Below are 26,525 nucleotides of genomic sequence, written 5' to 3'. Positions count from 1 at the left end.
TAAAGCTTTGTGAGCGTCTTTAAGCATGCAGAAAACAAACAATCACTGATTAAAATTCTGGGAAAACACCCCAGTGTTTGAATCTCTTGTAATGTGCTGGTAAGGGATTCACTGCTGCTTATCTGGGATTCTCAGAAACAGCAGCCGGCTGTTCTTCCCCTGACTATATTCAACCCTGGTGCTTAAAATGGCATGGGAAAGAAGATGTTAATGACATTCAAAATACATTAACAGAAACTATAAATGCTACACGCTGTGTCTGTCCTTGCTTTCAACCTTCAGTTACGCAGGACAGTCTTTTGCTAGCAGTATCTGTTCCATTACTACTTGCAGGCTATCAAGCTCTACTGGGTATTACTTTTTCTTGAGATAGGTGAGAAAATCTTTTTTTTCTTCTTACATCTAAAATCATTAGGTATTTGCTTTTCTGTCCTTCTCTACTGCCCTTATTATGGGTTATGCTTATTGCTTTGCAGCTAACCCTCAGGAAAGTATATGAGTATTTTTTGTCAGCAGATCATACTGCTTCTATAAGACAAACTCCTCTCTTCACTGTTCAGGGTAGCGTAGCCGCTTTTTTAATATAGATATAGAAAATATGTTACAGCACCTGCAAAAGTTAAAACAATTTCTGGAAGATCATGAATGGAAAAATTCTTTTACAAATTCCTTGTATTTCTCCCTTCCACAGATTCCACATTTCTGGAGGAAGAAGTCAGGAGAAGAAAACATTAACTCCACCACCAGCAGCAGCAGCGATGTAACACCACAGCACAGCCAAGCGGTGGGCGGTCACGCTGGTAATGCAGTACTAGCTGCAGGCAAGATCTCGAAGCCGTCGAGCAGCACACGCTGCAGCATGAGCCTCGTTTCTGCCTCTCGTTTGCTCCAAGGAAGCACAAGCAGCCCCGCTTCCAGGGCTGCGGCGCGCCTGCTCCCACAGCCGGAGCAACACACAACCGCAGCCGCAGATCAGCCCCCCGCCAGAAACGGGGCAGCGCCACCACCGAACGGCCGAGCCTCTCTGCTCGGCTTTGTCAGGTCGGCTTTGACTGGAGCAGTAAAACTCGAAATGCCTGCGTTAGGCATTCAGATCTCCGGTTCAGTTCCTGAGAGCTGTCAAGACGTTCAGAGCACCGAGCACCCCAGGCTCAGCCAGTCGTGACAGCAGTGGCAGCTGCAGGCCGTCATCACCTCTTAGAAGACAGAAATCATCAGTGCGTGCCCAGCTACGGACTCAGATGCCTAACTTTGGGCATTTCAAGTTACAACACTTTTGCCAAAGGTACTTATAGTTGTTCCACGCTAGCAAAGAAGAACGTTTGTCTGAGGAGCCAGGAGAGCCTTCACACACCCTGCACTTATCACAGGGCTCTCCAGTCTGTCAAATGTCGGAGTATGAGAATCAAAGCTCTCCTGTTACAAAAGTACTGGTAAACAAATGTCATCATTGTCAAAATATTCTCAGAATGAATTAGTCCAGATAGCCAGCAAAGTATGATGACCACAAAGACTTTCTTAAGACAAAGCGGACTGCGCAAATTTAGTATCGCCAGGTACAGAAGGTCCTAGGGAACCGCTAGCAATACAGGTGGATTTACTGGGCCACAAGTGCTCTGAAGAAAATATAAATTTAGCATGCTTGAAAAAGAAAAGAATTTGAAAAGGGTCCAACACATTCACGTAGACCTAGTCAGAGTGATTCAACCAGATCTACTTTGCAGAGAAGGAAATTTCCTACAAATACAGATGGAACTTCAATGCGAATGGATATAACAAATTAAAAAGAACAAAGTGCAGTAATGTTAGTTCTACTACTTCACTCAGCTTACTCCTTTTCTTTCTCTAGCTTTCCTTTTCTTTTTTATTGCTCATATGATGCTGCCTAGAAATTTTTCAGCATCTAATTTCAGATTACTCTTGAGAACTAATAAAGATTTATTTCCTCACTAAGACAAAATCTTTTAAATAGGTCAGAAAAGTCCAACAAAAACCTGCTGTCAAAAATCCAATTAATACATGTATGTCAAATTGAAGTAACTTTAAAACATTAGATGAAAGGTTTTTTAAGACATGGTAGAAAATATCTCAAGAGAGCATATGAGCAGATGTACATGTGAAACATACTAGCTGCTAACTGATTCACAGATGAAAGTCAAATGGCAAGCACATATAGTAACTGTATATCCACTTACATACAGCACAAAAGCAATTGTGAAGAAATTCACATTTATTACAAAATGTTGCATTAGATCCTAAATTTGTGAAGCACCTGTACATGGTTGTTTTGTGTTGGAGGGACCTCTGACTTAAAGTGAACTCTTTGGTGCAATATATGTTTGGTTAAATAGAAAAAAAAAAAACCCAAACCCTCTGCATATCCCAAAAGAATAAGAGCTGTTCTGAACATTGACAGAGTTGCATCTGCTCCATGTTGTTTGCTCTGTGCTATATTGCATAAAATTCATTCCACGCTGTGGGGAGGGGGGAAGAAATCAAATCAGCCACAGCAAAGACGTAAGAAGACAAAACTCGTTGCTTTGTGGCAGAAAGATACAGCGCCTAGTAATTTATTTTACACAGAAGGAAGATCATCTGCTTCATGCAACAAAGCTAGCTGATTAATAGGAGATGAGGATGTTATACTCCTAGTCAAAGTATAACCCTGCTTTTTCAAGTAGTAGAGTGATAGAAAATTTGTTTACTTTCCAGCTACTCCTTGCTGACAGGGCTGCAATGCAGGAAGTTTAAAATCACATCTGTTTATGCTAGATGAAACAACAACATATGACAGTGATGTGACAGCCTTTGCCACTTTTCTTGCAGCTGCTGTCATGCAAGTTGGAATGAATTTCAGGTTGCTGAATTTCTGCCTATTAGATCATAAGTCAAAGAAATTAACTGATCAGCCTCTTGAGCTGTTAAATGCAACTCTAGTTCATGATAAACTATGCCACAGGTGTTTGCTGTAGATAATTGCTTTAGATTTTTCTGACATTTACATCAGTTTTTAAGTTTTAAACAGCATTTTCCAAACATTGCTCTTGTTTTGTTTTCTTATTGATAGGGTTCTTGAAATTTCATGTTTCCAACAGATTTTTCCTAAAACCTGTTGGAAAAGGAAAAGCGTTCTCCACTTCCCCAGATATTTGCTTTAACTTTTATTTTCAAATAATCTGGTTTTGGTTAAAATTACTTTTTTGGATAAAAAGCACATAAAAATTTTAGCTGTCTTCTCTGGATTGTTTTGGGAATGCTTCACTAGAGCAAACCAGACTGGACACAGAGTGTCATAACACCAACTGGCATTTACTTCCCTACTAGGTGAGAATTTAGGAAAAAAAAAAAAAAAAAAAAAAAAAAAAAAGGATCCTTTCACCTGAGATTTTCAGAGCAGTCACAGTCTTACCAAGAGATCTCAGATAACAGAACAGGGCGGTCAGAGCTAGAGAAAGAATTTTCTGAGCTTGCCTGGCAGGGCTGTGTTGTGCGTGGGGTTAAAAGGGAAGGACAAATTCCAGCCCTTTCAAAGAAAGCAGAAACATTTAAAGAGAGAATAAGAGAATATAGATGTGTCTCTCTCTTTTTTTTTTTTGTCATTTCAATCATTTTTTCCATTAAATCCATTTTACAACAATTTCCAAACGGTGAACAGATGTTGTAATCACTCTGAATGACTTCTTATGAGCGTCTACCAACGTGCCCCATTCAAACGGTAGATACCATGCGGTTTACCCTGCCACAAATAAATGATAATGAACATCTCTGAATACACAGTTAGCTGGTGAATAACGCACTAGTACATTAGTAGAAATGCTGCAGAGAGTGATTGGAAACCTATTATTTATTATAATTGAGGGACAATTTAAAAATCCATGAGACTTTTATGAACATACTGGGATCACTTTTATGAAGACTTAGGAGTCATTTATAAAATGCACCTACGCTGTTTACATAGGATTTTTATAATTATTATAACCCCCTTTCCTGGACATAGCTCTATTGCTTCCTGTTAATAGTCGACAGAATTATTTGTCTTTGCCTTAGCTCTGGAGCCAGCAAAGTTATTCAGTGAAGCAGGTTGCTTTAACCTAGCAATGAGTAACAGTGATGGCAGGCCCATTTTAGTAAATGCAAACATTAAAACATTCTGAAAAATCTTTCACCTCGCTAAAAATTGATCATTTCTGACCACTGCTTGGCTACCTGTAAAATTCACCTTAGGCATGTTGCATAATAAACTCTGCTGGGCTGTTTCCTCAGCTAGTGAAATTAATAAAGCTTTTCAAAACTAGACAGCTACCGGCAGAGAGTGAATTACTGCAACAAATGCAAAGAAGTAAGGCTGAGAACAAAACCACCTGGCTATCACTAAGGTCGTAGCCAAAGCCTAGCAGGCGCTGTACTGCCGGGGAACGGTACTTCCCAGAGCAAATAGATAATTTAAATAGATGGTGCAGCTAAGCTCCTGGCTTCAGCTGTGCCTCTGGGAGCCAGCTAAAACACACGCCAGCGGTAAAACTGAGGCAAAGATGCACGGACTAACCCCAGCGATGCTAAGGGAAGACCAATGAATCAAACAAAGAATTATGGTGAAAGCCAGATCCACTCTAAAATTTAATTCCAAGCACATAATTTGAAAGGCAGAACAGGATAAGTCAGATAGATTACTGAGGAATCATTAATGGAAAAAGTTATTTAGCTCGGTCTAAGCGGAGGTAGAGAGTTCTTGTAAGGAGCTCTGACACTGACAGGGCTTGTCCTAGATTTCATCTTATTCCTTCTGCAATAACATCCACATACTGTAACATTCACAGTATTTTAGAAATGTAGAACATTTTGAAAACAAAGAGAATGTCCATGTGCCTAAAGCATAAAGTTTCTTGTGAACATTTGATATATGAGAAAGAAATGTGTTTTTCTAACGTCATCAGGCCTGTTTTAAGTGTCCAAGACATTCATGTGTGTGTTCAGACCCGTGGCTATTTGCCTTTACCAAATCCTTCAAATCTTGTACCAGTACAATATTTTTGGTCATATCACAAAGAGATTTAGTATCAGTATACAGCATCATGAAGAAATAATTAAACATTACTTAAAGAAATGTGTTGGCATTTTCATATCCAGAAACTTTGGCAGAGCCTTGTATCCTTTTGTATTATATTTTTAAAATGTTTTTGCATGAGCTTTTCTCTACGAAGGCCAGCAAAAAAAATGGATTTGATTTGAAACAGTGCTATATGTGTTTAGATATCTGGTGAATTATTCCAATGAGTTTATAAGCTGAATGCTAGCCAGTCAAACTTGCAGAATTATTTCTCAATAATACAGTAATATCATCTCCACCAAACTAAAAACTGTAACAAAATAAAACATGAATTCTCTCAGGGGCCATTTATAAGTGCCTTTTCACTTGCTAGCCTACATACCAAGCTAACAATCACATTAGACCACAAAATTCTGGTTGTTAGTGGATTCAATAAAAGATTTAAAAGTTGTGAATATTTTATAATTTGCTCACATTTAAAATGTAACTGGTACAGGAATAAATCTTCATATACTGTTATTCTCCTTCTTGGTTTATATGATCCTTCTGATGAAAGATCACTGTGTCAGACCAAATACGGAAGAACGCGGGGTATGTATCTTCTAAATTAAAAAAAAAAAAAAATCTAATTGGGGCCTATTTACCTTTCAAATTCAACAGATTCTTGGCCATCTGTTGCTGATAACATTGATTTTCATTCCTCTTGGCATCATACCTGCTAAAGTCAGTTCATATTAATGTCAGAGATGATGCATAAAGAATAAAAAAATATGGCTGTGTTTCAGCTACTGAGGCTCCAGAGGAAGAAATACAATATTAAACCAGCAGATACCTGAATTCACCTAAAGGTCCTTGATCTTGTCTGCGCTTCAGGGGAAGCCTTCTGTTTCTATGTCTCTGAAGATTTAATGGTTGAATCAAGGTAGGAGGGGACAGCAGGTGTTTATTTTGAAGGTAAATATACTATTATGAATCTATTTATTAGTAACTTGTGGTCCAGTGATCGGCATGTGAGTATACAGAGACCAGGAAAGGCTGTGATGTACTGTGACAAACTGCAAAGTGGCACACTGATTGATCTGCGAGCCCAGTGGAGAAGCCAGTCAATACCAGTAAAATTCATGAAGTATTTTTTTGCTGCCAATTTCCTAGACACTCCGTTGATGCATACCAGAGAGCTAATGCTGTTAGCCAAGCTGTACGGTAGCATCTGCCACTTCCACAAATCAATCACTGGCACTGTAATGAGGAAGATGCCGTTTGGTTTCTGCAGCAGATGACAAACTGATCAGTAGTTTCTCAGTAGTCACCATGTTCCTTGCAAGTATGAAGAAATGCGTGCTCACCTCATATTAGCCTTCATCCTTGCAAATAAAACACGCACTGGCCTAGATGACTTGAATATGTGAATGTCACATATTCACAGCGTAAATTCCTTAATCACAATTTTATATAGTGGAGTTGACAGAAGACAGGTTCTCTGTGTAATAGCTGTATTTATCCGTTCTTCTCTGCACCTGTCTCTGTACACCAACCTATCAACACTCTTCTGAAATTCAATTCTTATTTGTCTCAATACGAGATGAAATCCTATATATACTACAGTAGGAGTGAAAGCAGCAGAGAAACAGGACAAACAAATCTAGCACCAATAAGCAAAAACCCTCCTTTCTTACTATTTCTTTAACTCCTTCCTTCTTTTTCTTCTGTATGGTTCTTCTGTTGGTTAATTTAGGAACTAATTCTGGTTTCAGAAAAACTCTCACTGTCTAGGGAAACAGAATTCAGTCCAGTGGTCCTAAAGTAACATGGCCTATTTTCTTTCACACTACGTAAAAACGAATTTAGCCATATACACCAACAGAAGCAAAAACCATGAGATTATATGATTTTTGCAGCGGATGAGAACACTCCATCTCTCCAATAACAAAATCTTTTAAAGGAAATGCACAAAAAGCCCTTGCAACAGCCCTTCCAGGATAAAATAATGGGAGTTCATTCCCTGATTCAAATACCTCTGGGGAATTCACCCCAGCATTTCTGTAAAAACTCCCTGAGTCATCAAGCTGAGACTAAAAACTAACTGTAGGTCTGGAATTCAATGCTTTATGTTTCCAGTTCAATTTTCTAACCATTGGACCATCCAAATTCCCCCGAAGTCTTCCATGGTCTCGGAAAGATGCAAAAAGCTTTCTCACGGGAAAGCCAGGAAAGCCCTGGAACAGCCTGAAGAGGAAGCTCCTGCCCTCCTGTCAAGCACCCATCAGTGGAAAGTTGGCTAGCACTCTCAAGCATGGAGTTTTAACACGACTTTAAAACCTCTTCTTTACTGTTTTCATATTTACTTTTACAAATGGATATTATAGTTTTCCCCCTAAAGGTCAAATCCCTGAATGAAACTTGTTTGGGCAGAGTCTCAGAAGATAAGAGTGCAGAAGTCTGTCTTCCAAATCATCTGACAGAGATAAAGAGTAATAAAGTTCCTCTTGACCTGTAAACATGTTATGGAAGATGACTTGTGAGATAAGCCTCATTCGATATGGAAGAGGTTGGAACAAACTGAATGATGATTATGGACTTTCAAGGCTCCTAGTGAGGCCACAAAATAATTTTGTAGCAGAATAAAAGGTTGCCATGAGCAGGATCATTGCCTAGTTGTTTGTAGTGGATAATTCCGATGGGATGAAATTTCCACTCTTTTTAGGATTTATTTTTGAGGTGCACTCAGTAACTGGCTCGAGAAAGAAAGGTGTGACTGTGCATAAACCTTTGAACACAGTTGTCACCAAGTTCACTATATGCTGAGGCTCAAGAAATTACCATCACATGGCCAGACCTCTGTTCTCCTTATCCTTAAAGACCCCGCCAAAACAAGGAGTCACATCCATCTCTCCATCAGGTGTGGCTAAATCCTGAGCAACATCTAGGAAGGGAAGTTCCTGCTCAAATGAGCTAAAATCTTCTCTTACCTTATTCCTTCCACACTTTCCATTTTCTGTTCTCCATCAAAAAGAAGAAAAGAGCAGAAAACATTATTGTCCCTCCACAGCAGCACTGACTTACTCCTCTTTTCCCTGCACATCTCCAGGGGTCTGACAAAAGGAAGAGGCTGAAGGGAGAGGGGAGCTTAAGAAAAATTTTCAGGAAGGACAGTTAGGACAGGAAAGGATTCACTGTGGGAAATTGTCTGAGGTAGAAGAAGGTAAACCAGGTTGAGGTTTTCATGGGCAGCTCAGTTTAGCAGGAAAAAATACAGGCATGTCACAGAGTATATATTATTTGTTGCAGTAATCTTAGAAAAATTGCCCTACTTCAGCATGGGCATCTGATCTGTTGTACACTGGTATATACATTCAAAAGCAGCCTGGTTAACTCCAGTCTTTTCCCCTCACCTAGATAAATAAGCTGGTGCTGTAAAGCTTACATGCCAACTTTTTCAGACTTTTAGGGGATGTTCAATCACTGCTGCATTCATTTCACTAACTTTGCTGCTGCAGGCATGACATGACTGTAAATGATATTTTTTCACTTCCATTCACTTGGAACTCCTTCAGGCATATTAAATGGGCCACTAGTATTACAAGTGATTGTAGAAAAGGTTAGGAGAGCATGAATGAGGATGTTAACATGTCCAAAGGAAAAAATGGGTACGGGAATACAGGAAAGAAAGAGTACAGAATAATAATCAAATTGTCAGCATTAATGTTCTGAAACTTTCTTTTGAAGGGAGATGAAAGGGAAGAATGAATTAAGTTTTTGGAGTAACACTTTTATCACATATCGTTTCTGAGAGAATAATTACAAAATCTGAATAAATCAACAGTTTTCCTTTCAATGGGGCAGAGGACAGTAGCTTTATTTTTAAGCTTCAAAGTTAATTGATCATTTTCTCTAATTATCATTAAAGGTTAACATTTTTAGCATCCCCTCCTCAGCCAAACCCAAAAGATCTAATTTCAAGAGAGACTTTGAAAAGCTTTTAAAATTAAGAAATACCAGTATTGCCTCTGGTTTCAAAATATGACAGAACAGTTGTTAAACTGTGAAATTATATCACAGACTAAAGTAGGATTTTGGAGCCTACCTTCCTTCGATGAGATGGCACAATAAAAAATGTTTCAATATTATGCTTCTTCAAGAAACTATTCCTTTCATGGCCATATCCTGGTTCTACCTCGTAGTCCCCATTTAGGCACTCTAAGGTGGTCTTTGTTATGTGAACTTTCCTGGAGAGAAAAATTGGATGCTGTCATTTAAAGAAAAGATACATTATGAGCTAGTTGCTACTGAAATACATTCCCATGCAGAAGATTATCACAGGCTCAAACTACATGCAAAAAATACTTTTTGTTGTAGAGCAGATCTGTGTTCTCAGCCAACTAGAAAACAGAAGTATTTTTACTATACACATTTTCTAAAATTAAACAGATGCTTTGAGCAAAGATATATAATGGCTGGCTGTCCAAAAACTTGCAGAACTGTTGATTCATAAACAGTGCAGGCCTGCACATCATCATCTGTATTTGGATGTTTTCTTAAATGTTTATCTAGCTGCCTGCTTGAGATAACAGCCTGCTGGTTGAAACTTCTGACTTCACACTCTCAATCTCTGCATTCTTATTCCACTGCATAAAGGAGAAGGTTCCTGTTCTTCTCTCCCTGTTCCTCTTCACTGCTTTGACTTGTGCTGTTTATTCATTTATTTGGCTCTCTAATCCACCGTGTTACGGCAGCACAGCCATCTTTGATACTATCCATGAGTTTACTTATTCCAAAAACTGTCTTCAAACTTTCTCCCCCAAATCCCTTAATACATGAAATTTCTTCCCAGAAGATATATGAAAAGCTAACTGCCTTCCTCTATTAAACACGTGTTCAGATTTTTTTCACCAGGAAGCTTTAAAGTAAAGAACATACCAAAATACACTGGCAAAACTGTCTGAGACTTGTATATATCTATGTATATAACAATGTCACTCATCTAAATGACAAAAATTAAGAGATTCCATTGTCCTCTGGTTCAGCAGAACATTATCTTGTAAAAATCAAATAGAGGATGGTAGGTCCCATTTTGAAAGTGACTTGCACACAAAAGCACACCTATGCATCTGCACAAAAGTGCACTGTGTGCACCTAAATGGCATCCAAAGAGTACTTAAAATCCCAAGACACGTCTCATGAAATGACTACAGGTTTATGCGCTGGCGTATGATTTGCACATCATCTTGCATAATTGAGTGTGTGTATGTGTGTATTCATACACACACAAATATACATACATATTTGTATATATAAAATGCATTAACAGACGTATTCTTGTTATAGCACACAATGAATTCTGGAACTCTTGTCTTGTAAAAGGAATAAGCCACACAATCCACATGTGTAGAGTTGCAAGGGAACAACTAGAGAGTTTTATGAGATTTTCTGAGGAAGGTCTAGCGCTGCCTCATTCCTACTCTTTAAAACTGGCAGCTTCAAACAAGAGCTTGGAGAATGTTTATGTATTAAGAGAACTTTTTTAAAAAATAATTTATATCTAGTCTAATCTATTGTTAACAGAAATCTCAAGATCAGCTGGAGAATCTCACAAGAGACATGACACAACACAGTGATAGCTCTTACCTGAGACAGTCCCTCTCATCAATTGCAATTAAATTGCAAAATGCCTCAAAGAACTAAATAACTTTTTCATCCATATGGGTCCACAGTTCTTTCTCAGACTTACCCAGGCAATCCTCCAGCTTCCATTACATTGGCTAAAGTCACGTCATTTGACCAGACATCGTACTGCCATTTCCGTAGACCCAGGACCCCACAGAGCACCCTGCCAGTGTGTAATCCAACTCGCATGTTGAGATCAACCTCTGTGGCTTCTGCAACAGATCTGCAATAGATAGCATCAGGATATCGGTTTTTAGGTAATACAATTGCTCTTGATTTTTTATCTCTTTCTCTGAAAGTTAACACATGAATACATAACTGAAGAGAAAGGATCTTTTAAAAATCTCAGTTATCCAAGTCCTGTTCTTTTCCTTCACTTTTAGGTTACTTTCAAAGCCCCAGTGGTAACTCTAAAGAACTAATTTTGCTGGTCATATTTCAAGTGCTGTTGAACAAAATCTCATCATTCTTTAATTTCTTGGCCCAACTGTTTTATGATTTTATCTACCAAACTTCAAGTAAAAGTCAAAGATATTATGTTTCTCTCCATTTAATCCAGAAAAAAGAGACAATGAAACAAGTGTGGTAAAGAGCTTTGTCATGAAACTTCACTGAGACTATAATTTTGGGGGGGAATTATAGTATTTGCCCCCTTTTCAGTATTTGCTATCATGCTCCTACAGAAACTTAGATATTTTACTGTGAGGCAAACAAAGAACTTTCTGGTTGCAACTCAAATGACTCAGAGACAGCCAGGTTAACTTCTGCACTTTCCTGTTTAGCTTGTGTCTCACACTTATTTACTTTTTCTTTCCCCTATCATAACTGTTTCTTTTTCTCATTGCCTATTTATCTTAGACAGGATGAGAAGTAACCACAAGGCAATTGCTGGAATCAAAAGAAGATTTTTAAAACTATCTTTTCGGGTTTAATTTTAGCCTGACAGGCAAACATGTTTCAGTTCTCTCACTACTCAAGACTGCTTTCAGCTCAGCATTAAAATGGACTACATAATTCTTTAATTTTTTTTTTTAAACCAAAACCTCTGTTTATATGTCTCTTTATTATGATCTTAGGTTTACTGGCTGATGGATTTTTCTCCCTCTAATGCTTTTTACTAGACATACTTCATTCATATAAAGACTGTGCTTGACCCTATAACAGCAAACTGAATTTCATCATGAAGGATTTTAGTATTAAACAGTAAGGGAAAGATTGGTGTTGTGAATAAAATCTAAACTTGAGACACAAAAGACTTGCGTTGTTTCTTCCCTCTTTTATTTACCACAGTGTGACTCAAGCCAAGTCACTTTTTTTTTTCCCCAAGCATCTCAGATTATCAGTTGTCTTGGAAGGTCTTTATTTAACAATTCACCAAATTTTTCAACTGATCGCTGTGCTACTGCTTGGGAACTGTACAGCTATTAGCAAACACACGGAGTTGTACTGTGTCTTTACCTTTACAGTAAAGGTACTGTAAGCTTACTGTAAGTAAAGCTACTTTGCTTAGAGCGAAGGGCGCAGACTCACACTTTACCACTTTTAATGGTGTCTGCATGAAATCAGGTAGGCACTAGTCGAGAAGATAAATGAAAAAGCAGTGACTCCAGTTTACTATGCCGTAGCTAGCTCAGTTACCCAGTTATGGGAGTACAGGACAAACCAAAGGATGAAATCACTACATCACTTATGATGTATCAGTGCAAGAACAGTAAATAAAAAGTGATTATAAATACTAATATCTTTCAAAAGCTGCTGCAAGAGTGGCCCAGTAACTACCTGTAGTTATGGATCTGCCCCTATAAATTACACCTAATCTTCAGAGCTTTTCATTGTATAACTGGGAATGGAGGAATTAATTTGCAAAGTCACTGTAATAGGCACTTTTAATTTTGGTGCCACATTAAGGAAGGAATCTTTACCTCTTTGAATGGAGAACATGCTATAACTCTTATCCTATGCTGATTTGTGGACTTAAAAGGAGCCCTGAAGCTAATAATCTTACTCAGTACATGTAAAGATAACACTGGACATAAGTCTTTGCAGCTTTTTCTCCTACAGAGGCACGTGGCAGCAATTCCACAGCTAAGCTGCATTCCAGAAAGAAAAAAAATGAGGGATGAAAAAAACTAGCTAATCAGTGTAAAATTTAATTTCTGTAGATTTATATTCTCTAACAAATTTAAGAGGAGAAGATCTTAAACTGAGGCTCTGACTATAATTTTCTCTTGGCCTTCATTGGCTAATATCTTTTTCTAAATACCATCTATCTACCCTGGATTTGGCAGAGAGGTCTTGGAAAGAACTCTGCAATGATTCCAGGGGTATTTATTGTGTTTTTCTGATGTATAGTTGTACCTATTTAAATACAACTAATTATAAGGGTACACATGGCACAAGTCAAAATGTGGGGTGAGCTGAATGAGATTCTTGGTCTCAATTTAAGTAGAGAGCTCTGCAGCCACAAAATGAAGATGTACATATCATATCAACCATCACTAATGTGAGGAACATGGAAATCTCTTCAATTCCCATAGGAAATCTGAGCCTACTGGATTTTTTCTGGTCATGATTTATGCAACAGCAGAGAGAGGCTTATGCACAGCTTTCTAAAAGATTAAATATTTCCTTGTCCTATTTCTACCCAGCGCCGTCCTCTCTCTTTTCAGGATCTGCTTCCAGTCAAGCCTTAGAACGGTCTCCAAAGAGTCCTAAAATGTCGCTACCTCTGAGCTGTTGCAAGGGTTGCTGTGTACAGAGGATGCTTGACAAATTCTCAAGGAAAAGAAAGGAACTAATAATATATGCCGCTCAGCAATAACTTAACCTTTGTATCTTCACATGGGCACGTGTTTTACTCTTAGCTGACTTACCTTATACCAAGACCATACCCTGCAGCCAAAGTACTTTAGGATTAGGGCCTTGTTACCTGTCTGTATTTGATCACACGATTAAGCAGCTGTGTAATTATCTTCACTGATGTATCTGCAGATGCATGAGTATAGGCTTTTCTCTATTCACAAATTAATGTTAAAAGACTTTTCATTTTAAAAATTTCGTAAAAATTCAGGCTAAAGGTAACTGAAAACAGGTATCAAACACCAGTAAAGAACTGCCAACACTGTTCTTCATTCCAGCTGGTTCCAGAGATTGTGGCAGGGGAGCCTGATGTGGTTTTAGACATATGAATATCACAATAGAAATTAAAAAGAAATGAAAAATACAACATGACTGATGATACTTCTTGTTAAAAAAAACTAGACCGTCTAATGCACTAACAGACAAGGAAGTAGAATGTGAAAACATTTTGTTTTGAACAAAGCATTTCTAAAAGTTGCCAGTTAGAAAAAAAAAATCTAAACTGATAATATTGATAATACAACTCTAAATGTTTGCCAGAAACTACAAAATGTTTCAGTGATGCTTTCATTGTTAATAAATTTGGGTAGGAGAAAGCTCACAATGAGTTCACTAAACTTTTTGAATGTACTTTGAATATTTGCGTGCCCTTTATGCAATTTTTTTCCATGAACGTACTCCACTGAGTAATGAAAAATGAGCCATACAAAAAGAATAGGCTCCCAAGTATAAAATCAGAACACTTCTATCTTGTTTCACAATTATATTTCTAATGAAAACCAAAATTTCTGTATGAAAATGTCACAAAAGTATATAGTAAGACATTTAAAATTATAAATACATTTGTGAAAAAATAGCAGCAATTCAAAATAGCAGCAATTCACAGACAAATCATGAATAGGAAAAGAGAGAAGTTTCTCAAATAAACTATGCACTATAAATTATTCACACTTAAGCTCAGATATTACATGCTCAAAGGTTTCCCAAATGTTAACACAGAACGAGGCTCAGAAATAAATGGATATTTCAGAACAGTTTCTTTTTAAACCAGTCTGTAAGTCTATGCAAATGACTTATAGATAAACATCTACTCTGACGAGTCTTCTAACAAGCCTTTAAATTTTAGTTCTCTATTTAGCTACAAATATTTTATGCGCTGCTACAAGCTATCAAAGTGATTTAGATAAGCTGTAGAACAGCTATGTAATGTAAACACATTTCAATAGACCTGTGCTCAATCTGAAGCAATAGAAGGAAAAAATAAAAGCTCTATATCCTGTTTCTCGTAAGTTATTTAGGGTTCTTTTTAAGTCCAAAAATATCTGCATAGAAGTAGCTGTTTCCTGGTAAAAGCATAAACAAGCTTTTCAGTTCACTTAAATACATTTGCTTTTTATGCATGCAAAATTCAGAGAGATACTAGAGCTCCTTAATCATAAGGAATTTTGCCCATCTCCCTAAATACTGCTGTGACAGTTCCACTTTAACATCATCAGGAATTGGTTAGTTCTTGGATATTTATGGCAAAAACTATCTTTCCATGAATTGCTTCCAGATTATTTGGAAGCATTTGAATTAACTTGCTAACCACTGCAGCAGCAGCCACGACTGGGAAGACCTGCTGTTAATGTTCTCTTAGAGGGTACAAACAAAACAACCGCCATGCAATTAACAGATGTATAGTACCCTGCATACCCATTTTTGAGAGGCAGATAGCTTAAAATAGAGCAATAAGATTCTGAATGGCAAGAATAGAGTATCTGGAGCCTATACAGGAGTTTATTACTGGGGAGGGAGGGCAGCACTCTAGCCCACAGCATCAGTGTCATGGAGTAGACTTCCAGCACACGCCAGGAGGATGCTCAGTGCTACCCCAGAGTGCTACTCTCCATTCAGTGGAAAATTCAAACAAGGGAGCAAAGCTCTCACAGAAACCTGTTTTCATCCTTTTTGCTCTCACTGCCTAAAACCAACCTCAGGTGGGAGGCTGCTCCGAGAACAGAGGTGGAGTAAGGGGAAGTAAACACAGGAAATGGTCATGGATGGGATCACCCTGGACACAGCAAGGGGCTAGTGGCATTTCTCAGACTATTGCGACACCAGGCTAGCAAAGAAGTAGGAAGAGGAGCCTCTCGGGAGGTAGCAGGGGTCTCCCACACCTCCAGCACCATGTACCTTGGCACTTACTGGGGGTCAGCCATAGGAACAGGAAGAAGGTGGTTGACCTAACCTCAGAAGGGACCATCAGCCTAACCAGCTGCTGTTTATCCTCAGTCCCCAAAGTCCCTCTTCCAACACCTAATTTGGCCTTGGAGGATACAGTAAATAAGCAGAAGAGGCCACTGGAGACTGCAGCAGCTGTTCCCCACTGCCAACCTCAAGGTGCTACTGCTTCTGCAAGGCCACAGCCATACTCGAGGGCTGTTAGTGCTGCCGAACACGTGGACTTCCCCCTTCTCCTGCCTCAGTGATGCTAGGCCCTGTTGTCCTCTCCTCTATTTGTTTTCCCACAAATCATGGGTCACACTGGCCCTCTCAAGTGGTTAAGTCCTGTTTTCTGAAAATCTTTGTTATCCCATTTCTGCTTAGCTGTAGCTGTTTCTCCCACTCAGATTTTGGGGGGAAAATATTGCCTGGAATCACACATTTCCCCTGGATGTGGCTCTTCTGCAGCATGGCAGCAGACAGCTAAGACAGAGAGCAGTGCTAAGACTTTCCGCAGTGCTGGTGATGTCAGCTCATGGAGGACTGCCTCCTCCCCATCTGAAAACGTATGCACCAATTGCTGATTCTCCCAGAGCTTGAGATCAATGCAGTCCTCCCAGTCCAAACTTTTCCTGGCCCAGGATCTCTGGAAAACTGGGAGAAAAGCCATCACAGCACTGATGACACTGAGAAAGTTACTGCCTGTGTTGCTTCCTCAGATAAAAGATCAGGAAGGAGAGCTCAGGGTATTTTGCCTGGACTTTACTGAAGTGACTGCTGCAGGTCCTCTTTCTTCCCCAGTGCCTTTGGTCAGCTGATGATCACACACCTTGGGTAAAAGACAGTTCAGGAGTTAGCCTCCACCACGTGACAGGCAAACAAGCAGGAGCAGAATGTGCAGGTACAGAAATAAGCCCGATTTCCATTTGTGAGGCTTTAGATAGATGACTGACTGGTGTCAGCACCAGTGATATTGTCCCCTACATGACTTAGAGAAAAGGTGATCTGCCTGCTGGCAAACCCTACAGAGGTGCCCAGGGTCCAGAAAGCAAAGGTTCATAGAAGCTTTCTTCCAAACCTCTCCAAACTCCAAATGTGTAAGAACATCCAATCCAGGGGACGAGATTAGATCCATCCCTAAGTAAGCTCCCCCTTGCTAACATTATAGGTGAAATCAAAGTATTCAGCACCAACTGCTACAATCTACTGATGTGCTCGTGTTGTGCCAGGCTACTTGGCACAGCTAGTGATCCAGTTAGTTGTGCATTTCCCTCTGACTCACTACTAAAAAGACATCCCAGTAAGATGCCAAGGGAAAAAGTTTCACAAAATGTACCTTATTTATGATTATCTGAATGATTGCAGCATCCCGTTACACTTTCCAAAAGCTTGCGGATGTTAAGCACAGTATTCTGGCCCAGTTCCAGATCTAGGATTTATGTTGTGCTCATCCAGAGTTTCTCCTTATTTTCAATGGGAAACATTACAGTTCATTTCTTGCCCTGTGGCATTACTGCGTGCATTTGAGTAACTCCCATATTTCATCTCCTAAGAGGTTACATTTCTGGATTGAGCAAAAGGATTCTTTAGATATTTTGGCTAATGAAGTGCTCTGGAAGGAAAGACAAATGATTGTTAAAAATGTAAAAATTTCCTCCCTCTAAAACAAGCCAAAACTAGAATTCCAGTCATTATATGGGTGGATGGGAAGAGCTTGGTAGCTTGGTAAAATTTTAGCTCATGGCAATTAACTTACAAATATATCCATTTAGAAAGCAAAATATTGTAGCAAATTGACTGGAACCTTCAAATGTGACAAGAAATTTAAATAAGGTGAAGAGCACACTTGGCCTAATAGTCTGTTCAAAACTGAGGTGAAGACGACATCTGCCACATTAGAGATGCTAATGAACACGAACATTTTAATTATATTACTAACACAATCTGACAGTAAAAACTCACCTGACAAAAGCAACATAGATCATATCAAACACTTAACTCCAACTTAAGAGCTGCCATGATCATTTAAGTGACACTGAAGTGGAACAAACACCTGGCCTGTATGGATGCACTGACAAAAAACTCATTGGCAACACAAATTCATTTGGAGAATAAACAGAATGCAACACAATTACCAAGGGGAGGAAAAAAAAAGAAAAAAAAAAGATTCTTGTAATGATTCTGGTCTGATTTTAATTATGCCCTTGCAAAAACTTTGTGGAAGGCAGATGAAATTATGAAGACTAAGTTTTTTGTAATGTTCTTTGAAGACTACCTTGAACCTCTTAATAAGGAGCTACTGGAGAGAGTCCAGCATAGGGCTACGAAGATGATCAGAAGGCTGGAGCATCTGCCCTATGAGGAACGTCTGCCAGAGCTGGGCCTCTTCATCCTGGGGAAGAGAAGGCTGAGGGGGGACCTTATCAATGTGGATAAGTACCTGAAGGGAGGGTGTCAAGGGAATGGGGACAAACTCTTTTCAGTTGTCCCGTGTGACAGGACAAGAGGCAGTGGGCAGAAATTGAAGCACAGGAAGTTCCACCTGAACGTGAGGGGGGATTTCTTCCTTGTGAGAGTGACAGAGCACTGGACCAGGTTGTCCAGAGAAGTTGTGGAGTCTCCTTCTCTGGAGATCTTCAAGGCCCACCTGGATGGAACCCTGTCTACCATGCTCTAGGTGACCCTGCTGAGCAGGGAGGTTGGACTAGATGATCTCCAGAGGTCCCTTCCAACCTTACTGATTCTTTGATTCTATGAATAAACGAAATAAGGCTTCTGAGATTCTAATGATTCTGAGATCATACTCACATACAGTACCATATTCAAGGATACTTAAACTATAGCTACCCATGGGATGAAGTGAATATTTTCATGGAAAGTATCAATTCCTAGGAATTCATCATAACATTCATCTCAGTCAAATCATAGATCCATTGTACACTAACAGCTTGAATTGTAGCACTAGAAATTTCTATTCCTTGATTTCCTGGAAACTGGAAAAATCAGTGATACTTATGTCTGTGATAGGTACATTCGGTTGATTCATGAGATGAATCATAACTCAAATGATTTGACTTATCTCAGAAAACATGACAAGGCTGTCATTAGGGATGATGACTTCTAAACATACATTGACAATTTCAGGGCATGTTTTCTGCATTAGGGTAAGCAGACTTTTAGAAGACTACCAGCTAGCACCCAGCTCTGAGACTGGATGAAAGGGGACACTTGAAAAACAAAAATGACTCTCTATATCATGGGACTGATGAATAGTAACATCTAAAAATCGTACAAATGGAAAGTCGGATGCTTCATTTCAACTTTACCATCATAAGCTCTTCTCCTTTTAATTTGCTTATTATATTTTCAAACAAATTCATTTGGGGAAATCTATCTTCTAACTTCAGTCTCTGTGAAGGAGGGAAGAAGTTTTTTCCTATTTTTCAGCAGAATCTGCTTACCAGTTTTACAGAATCACAGAATGGGTAAGGTTGGAATGGACCTCCGGATATCACCTAGTCCAACCTCCCTGCTCAAACACAGTCACCTACAGCATGTTAGACAGGGTTGCATCCAGGTGGGTTTTGAATATCTCAAGAGAAGGAGATTCCACAACCTCTCTGGGCAACCTGTTCCAAGTTTCTGTAGTTCTCTGCAAAACTAGATTAGCCATATGATTTTATCACCAAAAGATCTGCACCTTGAATCCAGTAATATCTGAACAGATGACACTCCACTTGCAGTAAAAGAAAAAAAAATATTGCCGTTAAGGGCAACAGTACTCGGAATTTATCCTCTTTTCATTTTCTAACATAGGCAGAAAAGACACATTCATTTAACTAAGAGAAGAAATACGCACTGAGCCAGCATCTTACAATACTCACGCTACTAATTCCTCATTTACAGGGGTAAATCATTGTGTTTATGCACAAAGGATGCAGAAGAGATCTTAAGCCATTCAGCCTCAATAAAACTGATGATAATAACCTTGATAATAACTAATAACTTCATAATAAGTAATAACCTTGACCATTCTCCATCTTGCCCTCTCCTATCATGTTCTAATATCCAGATGAGAGTGACGCGCACACCCTGCAATCTTTTCCAATTTATAAATCCTGTTAAAATGGCAAAACTGCCAAGTAATCATCTTTGACCACAACTTCTGACTAAACATGTCTAGATAATACACAACAGTCCATTTGCTTAGAATCACAGAAGAGTTGAGGTTGGAAGGGACTCTTGGAATCATCTGGTCCAAACACTCCACTCAGAGCAGGGTCACCTATAGCAGGCTGCCCAGTGCCATGTCCAGTTGGGTTTTGAATATCTCCAAGGATTGACACTCCACAAGCTCTCTAGAGAACCTGTTCCAGTGTTCAACAATTCTCACAGTAAAGTAGCTTCTGCTCATGTTTCAGTAGAATTTCTTGTATTTCAGTTTGTGCCCATTGCTTCTTGTCCTGTCACTGGATACCACTGAGGAGAGTCTGGCTTAATCTCCTTTACTACTTCCCATCAGGTATGTATACATACATACACACACACACACACACACACACACACACAAAAAAAAAAAAAAAAAAAAAATCTCTTGAGCCTTCTCTTTTCTAGGATAAACAATCCCAGCTCATTCCTTCTTTTTTACGTCAACTTCTTTATTGAAGCTTACATTATCATGACAGCAGACAATAAATTCTAACATAAAAAGAGAGTATGTTTCATATTTAATATTAGTAAAACTGTAAAACTGAAATATTCAAACGGGAAGTAGTTACATCAATACCTTATTTGTATACATGAAAGACCACGCAGCTACTGAAAAAATGATTAACTTAAGGCTTAAAAGAGGATGAGAGCAGCAGCTATAACTTTCCAGGGATTTAAAAATAAATAAATAAATAAATAAAAGTAGTCCATCGGAAACCCCAGAAAGTGCATACAAGGCCTGTATAGGCCTATGCTTCCAAAGTGCAAGGCTTCCTTATAAATGGAGCATTTCTCTACCACAGGAAGAACATGTGCATATGTGACCTGCATGCTTGAGATCTCCTTTATATTTCAGGATTTCTTTCTGCATGCATCGAGCTGTTAAACAGTCTATTTTGTTGTGTTTAAAGGGAGTAAAAGTGGCTAAAATGGGGTTGTTTAGGATTTTATAATACCATAGATTCCAGTGTCTTTCATCAGTATTACAATCTTAAAAAGATGATAGGAATTTATATTTAATGGACTCATTTACTCAATTCTTAATACTACAAAATATTTTACAAATGGGCATTATCATAAAAATACCTGGATATGGCTGAAAATAAGAATCAGTCTTCAGTTATATTAGGTTCTTCCATCCTTTTTTTCTAAGCTTTAAAGTTGTCTTCAAAGAAAGTTTATCAGATTCAGGTAAACGTAAAAGTTTAAGGTTCATATGAAAGTACCAAAATGCATGTTGATGTTCATGTTCCCCACAGTTTGAATAACCAGCCATCACTTCCACAGAGACAAACCCAATTCTCAAGAGCAAAACTTACAGTAAACTTGCTATATTTTTCTATAATACCAAACCTCTCCACAAAGGAAGATAATCTTGATTCTGAAAACCAACTGTTTTGTGGATGCAGCTGTATATATGTTCACACACATTCTCAAATACAAATGGAAGACATGGAATCTATGGTGTGGCAAAAGTTTTATCAGAATAAAAAACAAGGTGGAATTCTCCTAATCCAAGATATGGAAATTTGTGAGAAATCTCCCTTTTAATTTTTCACTGACCAAGACCTGAAACTTGCTTTTCTGTTTCACGAAGAAAAATGAATAATCATTTATTTTAGTAATAAAAACTTATTGAATACATGAGGGGGTGAAAATTCCATCTCCGAGATGAAGAGGAAATATTTCTGTGGCAGGCTGATTTACATGCAACAAAACATGGCAGTTGCTTAAGATCTGCTTAAAAATTAAGAATTTTATTGCAAGTGTCCTTGCCGATGTGGGGGGAGAGGAAGAGGATTGACGAGCACAGCAAACATGAAACACAAGTTACATGACTGATACTTTTATCAAATGGCTCAAGTACTACGTGATATCACAAGAACATAGAAAGACAAAGACTAGAAGACAAACTGAGACAAAGAAAGCAACATGCAGCAGTGATGTATAGATTTATCAGATTATTTCTTTAATATAACACTCAAATGTTACTGAGGACTAGCTGGAATGGTAAAATGTATAATTTGAATTCCTAAGCTCAGTCTTGTGTTTGTTTATTCTATTGAAATATTTTTCTTCTGTATTTTAATCTATTTTTAAATTGAGATTACACTGTGGCCTCTTCACCTCTACTGAGAAGGCAGAGCATTTCTGGTGTGCAATGCAGAAATATGGGGATTAACTGAGGGGAAGCAGAACCTTGAATCAACTCCTGATTCCCAAAAGTCCATCTAACATCAGAGAAAAAGGAAAATATAGGCTATTGGAAACAGTAGCCAAACACTTCCAGCTACAGAGCAGCCTAAGGCCCCTGATGTGACACACTTGCACATTGCTACTCACACAGGATATGCCAGAAAAGCAAGTTCATCCCAAACATAATAGCACTATGCTAACCAGCATTTATTTATATATAGACTTAATATGTGTGTGCACTCCCTCCTATAGCCTCTCTATAAAACACCCAAGCACAAAGCAGGACGTTAGTGAAGAGATCTGCCATCCCTTATTCCCTTCCCTCCTATGTAATGAAATATATTTCCAACTCTTGCTGAAAGCTGGAACCTCATTCACAGTTCTCTCACATTCACACTTTCCCTTTGCTAAAGTGATGATCAGCACAAAGCTCTCAAGCATTAAAAAATTCTTCTGATCAGCAAAGTGAATTTCACATTACATTTCTGAAAAGGAAAATAAAGGTTTAAAATGACATACAGAAAAGAGTAATCAGCAAGTTATCCTTTGGGAAATATAAACAACAAGCATATTTCAGGACTGGCTTTGAATTTACATACTGCTGTGCAAGATGAACAGTGTTATCCCTGTAAGACAAGAAATTCGACTTCCTTCTTCATGGCAAATGATAATAGGAGTATTTCATGCTTTCCCAGTTTCTATCTCCTAGTCTGTATGTTCATGTGTCTCTACATACTCACACTTGTACACTTTTTCCTCATAGTGATTAAACGGAGTGGAAAATCAGTGCCTAGAACGACCCTGCACAAAAACAGCATACTGTGACCTGAATTTAACAGTGTGAATTGTTAGCTGGGCAGTGCTAGCAGACACTGCTGTTCCTCCAAAAATACACTTCCTGAACGCCACAGAGAAGTCACTGTGACGCTCACGTCTGACTTCACCGTAGGGAATACTTACGTGATGGTGTCAATCATATCCAGTCCCATTTCAACACAGCAATGGGCATGATCTGTTTTGGGTTGGGTCAATCCTGATACACAGTAATAACAGTCCCCTAGGATTTTTATCCTTCTGCAGTGGTTTTCCTTTAATAAAAACAGAATGGGAAAAGTTTTACTTTTTAGACAAATATTCTAATATTTACAGGAGATCTTCTCCAATTATATGAAATCATTCAGGTAATCCTTTTATTTTCAAATTAAATAGTCTAGAATTCATGAAATTTGGATTCACTGCACAGAATTGACATATATAAATATGTATGTATATATATTTGTGTAAGCACACGCATGCATATGTAGACAGATATATATATACTGGAGATCAGCCCAGCACTATTCAGTACACATGGGGTACCATTCATTGACATTATGGCTGTGAACAAAAATGACCAAAATGAAACACTATCTATTCTATTCCTTTCATATTAGGCCAATCTGAATTCAAGATTTGCCATGAGACTTTATGTCTGTATAGATTCAAACCAAAAGCCCGAAGACAAACACCTACTGATTGTTGGGAAAAGTTCATATTGTTAAACCCTATTGGGAAAATTTTATATTCTAAAGTTGTAGGTCTTTCATTCAAATCCCGCTCCAGCTTACAAGGGAAGATGACCTATTTATCTCTGAAGGTACACACAGCTGTGCATTACCAATCCATAAATCACAGTTTACAACATAGCATGCTCATTCCCAGTTGCAATATGACACACTCGGAGATCGGAAGATAAATTCAATGGTAATGAAAGGTGACTGTATCTCCTACTTACATACAGTGTAAATTTTATAGCCAGAGAGATATGGCTAAATCTCTCAGGTTGTGAAGTGATGATTTTTGAATTAGCCCAAGCAGAAAGCTCATTTCTCCACACAGAGCACATAAAGTGCCTTTAACAAAGTGTTAAAGTGGGAGCACTTCTACAGTGTCTGCCTTACACATACCCAAGAGAGCCAATGGTCCTTTCCTAGTCACATCTGCACACAAGTTTACTACTTACTTAGTCAGAATACTGAAGAAACCTAAATATCTGGAAATTCAATGCAATTTTACTGTACTGCAGCACAGAGAGCTATAGAAACTAGTAAAATATGAGGTGACAAGAGTAAGTGATGGTATACCTTGAAGCTATGATATGTCAACTTCTTCCCCATTTACAGTCTGGCACAAAAAAGTTAATGACCTGGTTAAAGGAATACACCTTAAACAGCCAGAGCTCTGCAGATAAGTTTGCTGCAAAATTACCTGGTTTGACTATGATAAGAAAGGATTAATAAAAACTATTTTATTTTCTCCTGAAGCAGTGTGCTATATAGACTTGACTTCAGCGGCACAGAAAGAGGGGGAAAAAAAAGCACCTCCCCCCCAAAGAAAAAAAAAGAAAAGGGTTTCAAAATGTCTGAAAAAAGGGGCCTAATCATACTAGTTCAGCTTCCCATATGACCACGTGTTCTCATTCGGAGAATCAAAGGCTTCCTCATTTGACCACACTCTCCACATCACTACCCGCGTCCCAGCTCAGAAGGAATGGTTGCGTCTGCAGCGAGCCCTTTCTCTTGACATGCCATATGCAAGAAGTCAGGGCTTCTTATCACACAGCCTTTCAGCTGCAGGCGTTCACACGCCTGTCTTCTTTACAAATGTTTCTGAATATTGAACATATAATATAAAATAATAATTACCTCTGTTCAGGCCTGGAAGAGGGGATGCAAATGCTGTTTGAGGAAAATTGTCTGTCCCTTTTTTTATCCTGTGTATATTAATTAAACAGGAAATCCACATCTTGGATCAAAAAAAAAAAAAAAAGAGTTTTTTGAGTAGGCTTAACTAGCAGCAAAGGTTTTTTGGAGAGTGTCTGCTTAACATTTCTTTAGCTGTACAGTAGGGCTTTAAATATACCACAATTTATCATTCCTAATACATATTTTAATGAATGTGAGCATAAGTGTTCTGGAAGCATTATCACTGAGGCCTTAGGGTATTCCTCCAGCCAATCGCCAGAAAACATCTCACAGATTTTACTTGGAGTTTTACTTCATTATTCTGAGATCTTTGGTTAAATGGTATTATATAAGTAAAAGAATTATTGATACAAACAAGTAATATTCAGATCTCAAAATCCAAACAGGCCTTCCAACTCAAGATTTTTGAATAGAAACCACTATTTTTTTTTTAACAGAAATCAGTAGGTTTTCTAGTTCAAACCACTAAATTACACTGACAAAAAAAGCCAGTTTTTAAAAATTGTGGCCAAATTCTGAAGTAGTAGAGAGTACTTAGTAGTTAATGCTGAAACTTGCTCTCCATAATAAATCTAATTTTGGTCCACATCTTACAGTCCTCTATAAAGCCCTTTTCATCTTCAAATTTGGTGTACACAGTCTGTGGCTGGCCAACAATTTTTTGATGCAACTGAAAAACATTCAGAAAACCGATTTCAATAATATAGGATCAGAGTATACATGCGTTAATCAATCAGCGATTGACCCTCTTCAGTGTCTACCTGCAAAATAGCTTATTTCAAAAAACTTGTTTTTCTTAGAGATCTTACCATATTAGACAGCAGCAGAGTGGATTTGATAAAGGACTACCCCAAATTACTCTGGCACAACACAGCCTAGCAGAATGGTAGGTGTTTCAAGAAAGGGAAATCAGGACAGAGCTTGATCCATACCCACTTTTCCAAGTCACTTCACTACTTATGCAAGAGAAAAAGGAAAAGGAGGACTAAAGCATTTTCTGGGGAAGTATTCATTTTGATGGAGAATGTATGGCTAAATCACTTGCTGTCTTTGAAACCATCACTGTTCTTATCAGACGTTACTCTCAGTGTCTTTACTGAATATTAGCTGGTTGTTAAAAATAATCTCTAGCAAAATTGTTTGTTTTCTTATTCTCACCATGTGAGGCTGATTTCCAAAAAGGACAAGCAGTGCAGCTTTACAAGAACATTTTTTTAAAGATTGATATGCAAATTAACAAGACAAATCCTTTTCCTCTGTTTTGTTTCCTCAGCAACTTCCAAAAAAGCCCATGACTCAACAGTATTTCTCAGTATTTGGTGCTATGAAATGAATTCAAGTGTGATAGTTATAAATTCCAGTCACAGCTGATATAAGCAATGTCTATTTAGAAACAGCTGATAACTTGGTTTTACACACACGATAAAAAGCCCCCGAGATCGCTAGCATTTCCAGTATGCTGCATTAGCCAGGCAGCTTGCCCACCTGCAGCGTCTCACTGCATTATTACCAAACTGATCTGCAGAACTGCCCCTGGCTAAGACAGAATTTGCAGAGCATCCTTTAAAGTTAAGAGCTTTCTTTACACTTCGGCCAAACAC

General features: G+C 38.4%; 1 protein-coding gene across 1 annotated transcript in view; it reads right to left on the bottom strand.

Moving 5' to 3' along the window:
- Nucleotides 1-26,525, bottom strand: part of ADCY1 (adenylate cyclase 1) — a 155,000-nt gene that overhangs the window by 39,443 nt on the left and 89,032 nt on the right. The window contains exons 5-7 of the mRNA XM_062567932.1: nt 23,141-23,268; nt 10,776-10,934; nt 9,132-9,273 (exon numbers count right to left, since the gene is read on the bottom strand). Coding sequence (XP_062423916.1) covers nt 9,132-9,273; nt 10,776-10,934; nt 23,141-23,268 — 429 coding nt within the window. The remainder of the gene's footprint in view (nt 1-9,131; nt 9,274-10,775; nt 10,935-23,140; nt 23,269-26,525) is intronic.

Source organism: Rhea pennata, chromosome 2 (assembly GCF_028389875.1).
Source record: "Rhea pennata isolate bPtePen1 chromosome 2, bPtePen1.pri, whole genome shotgun sequence".
NCBI classification, from domain to species: Eukaryota; Metazoa; Chordata; class Aves; order Rheiformes; family Rheidae; genus Rhea; species Rhea pennata.
This window is presented reverse-complemented; position numbering and strand designations above follow the sequence as displayed.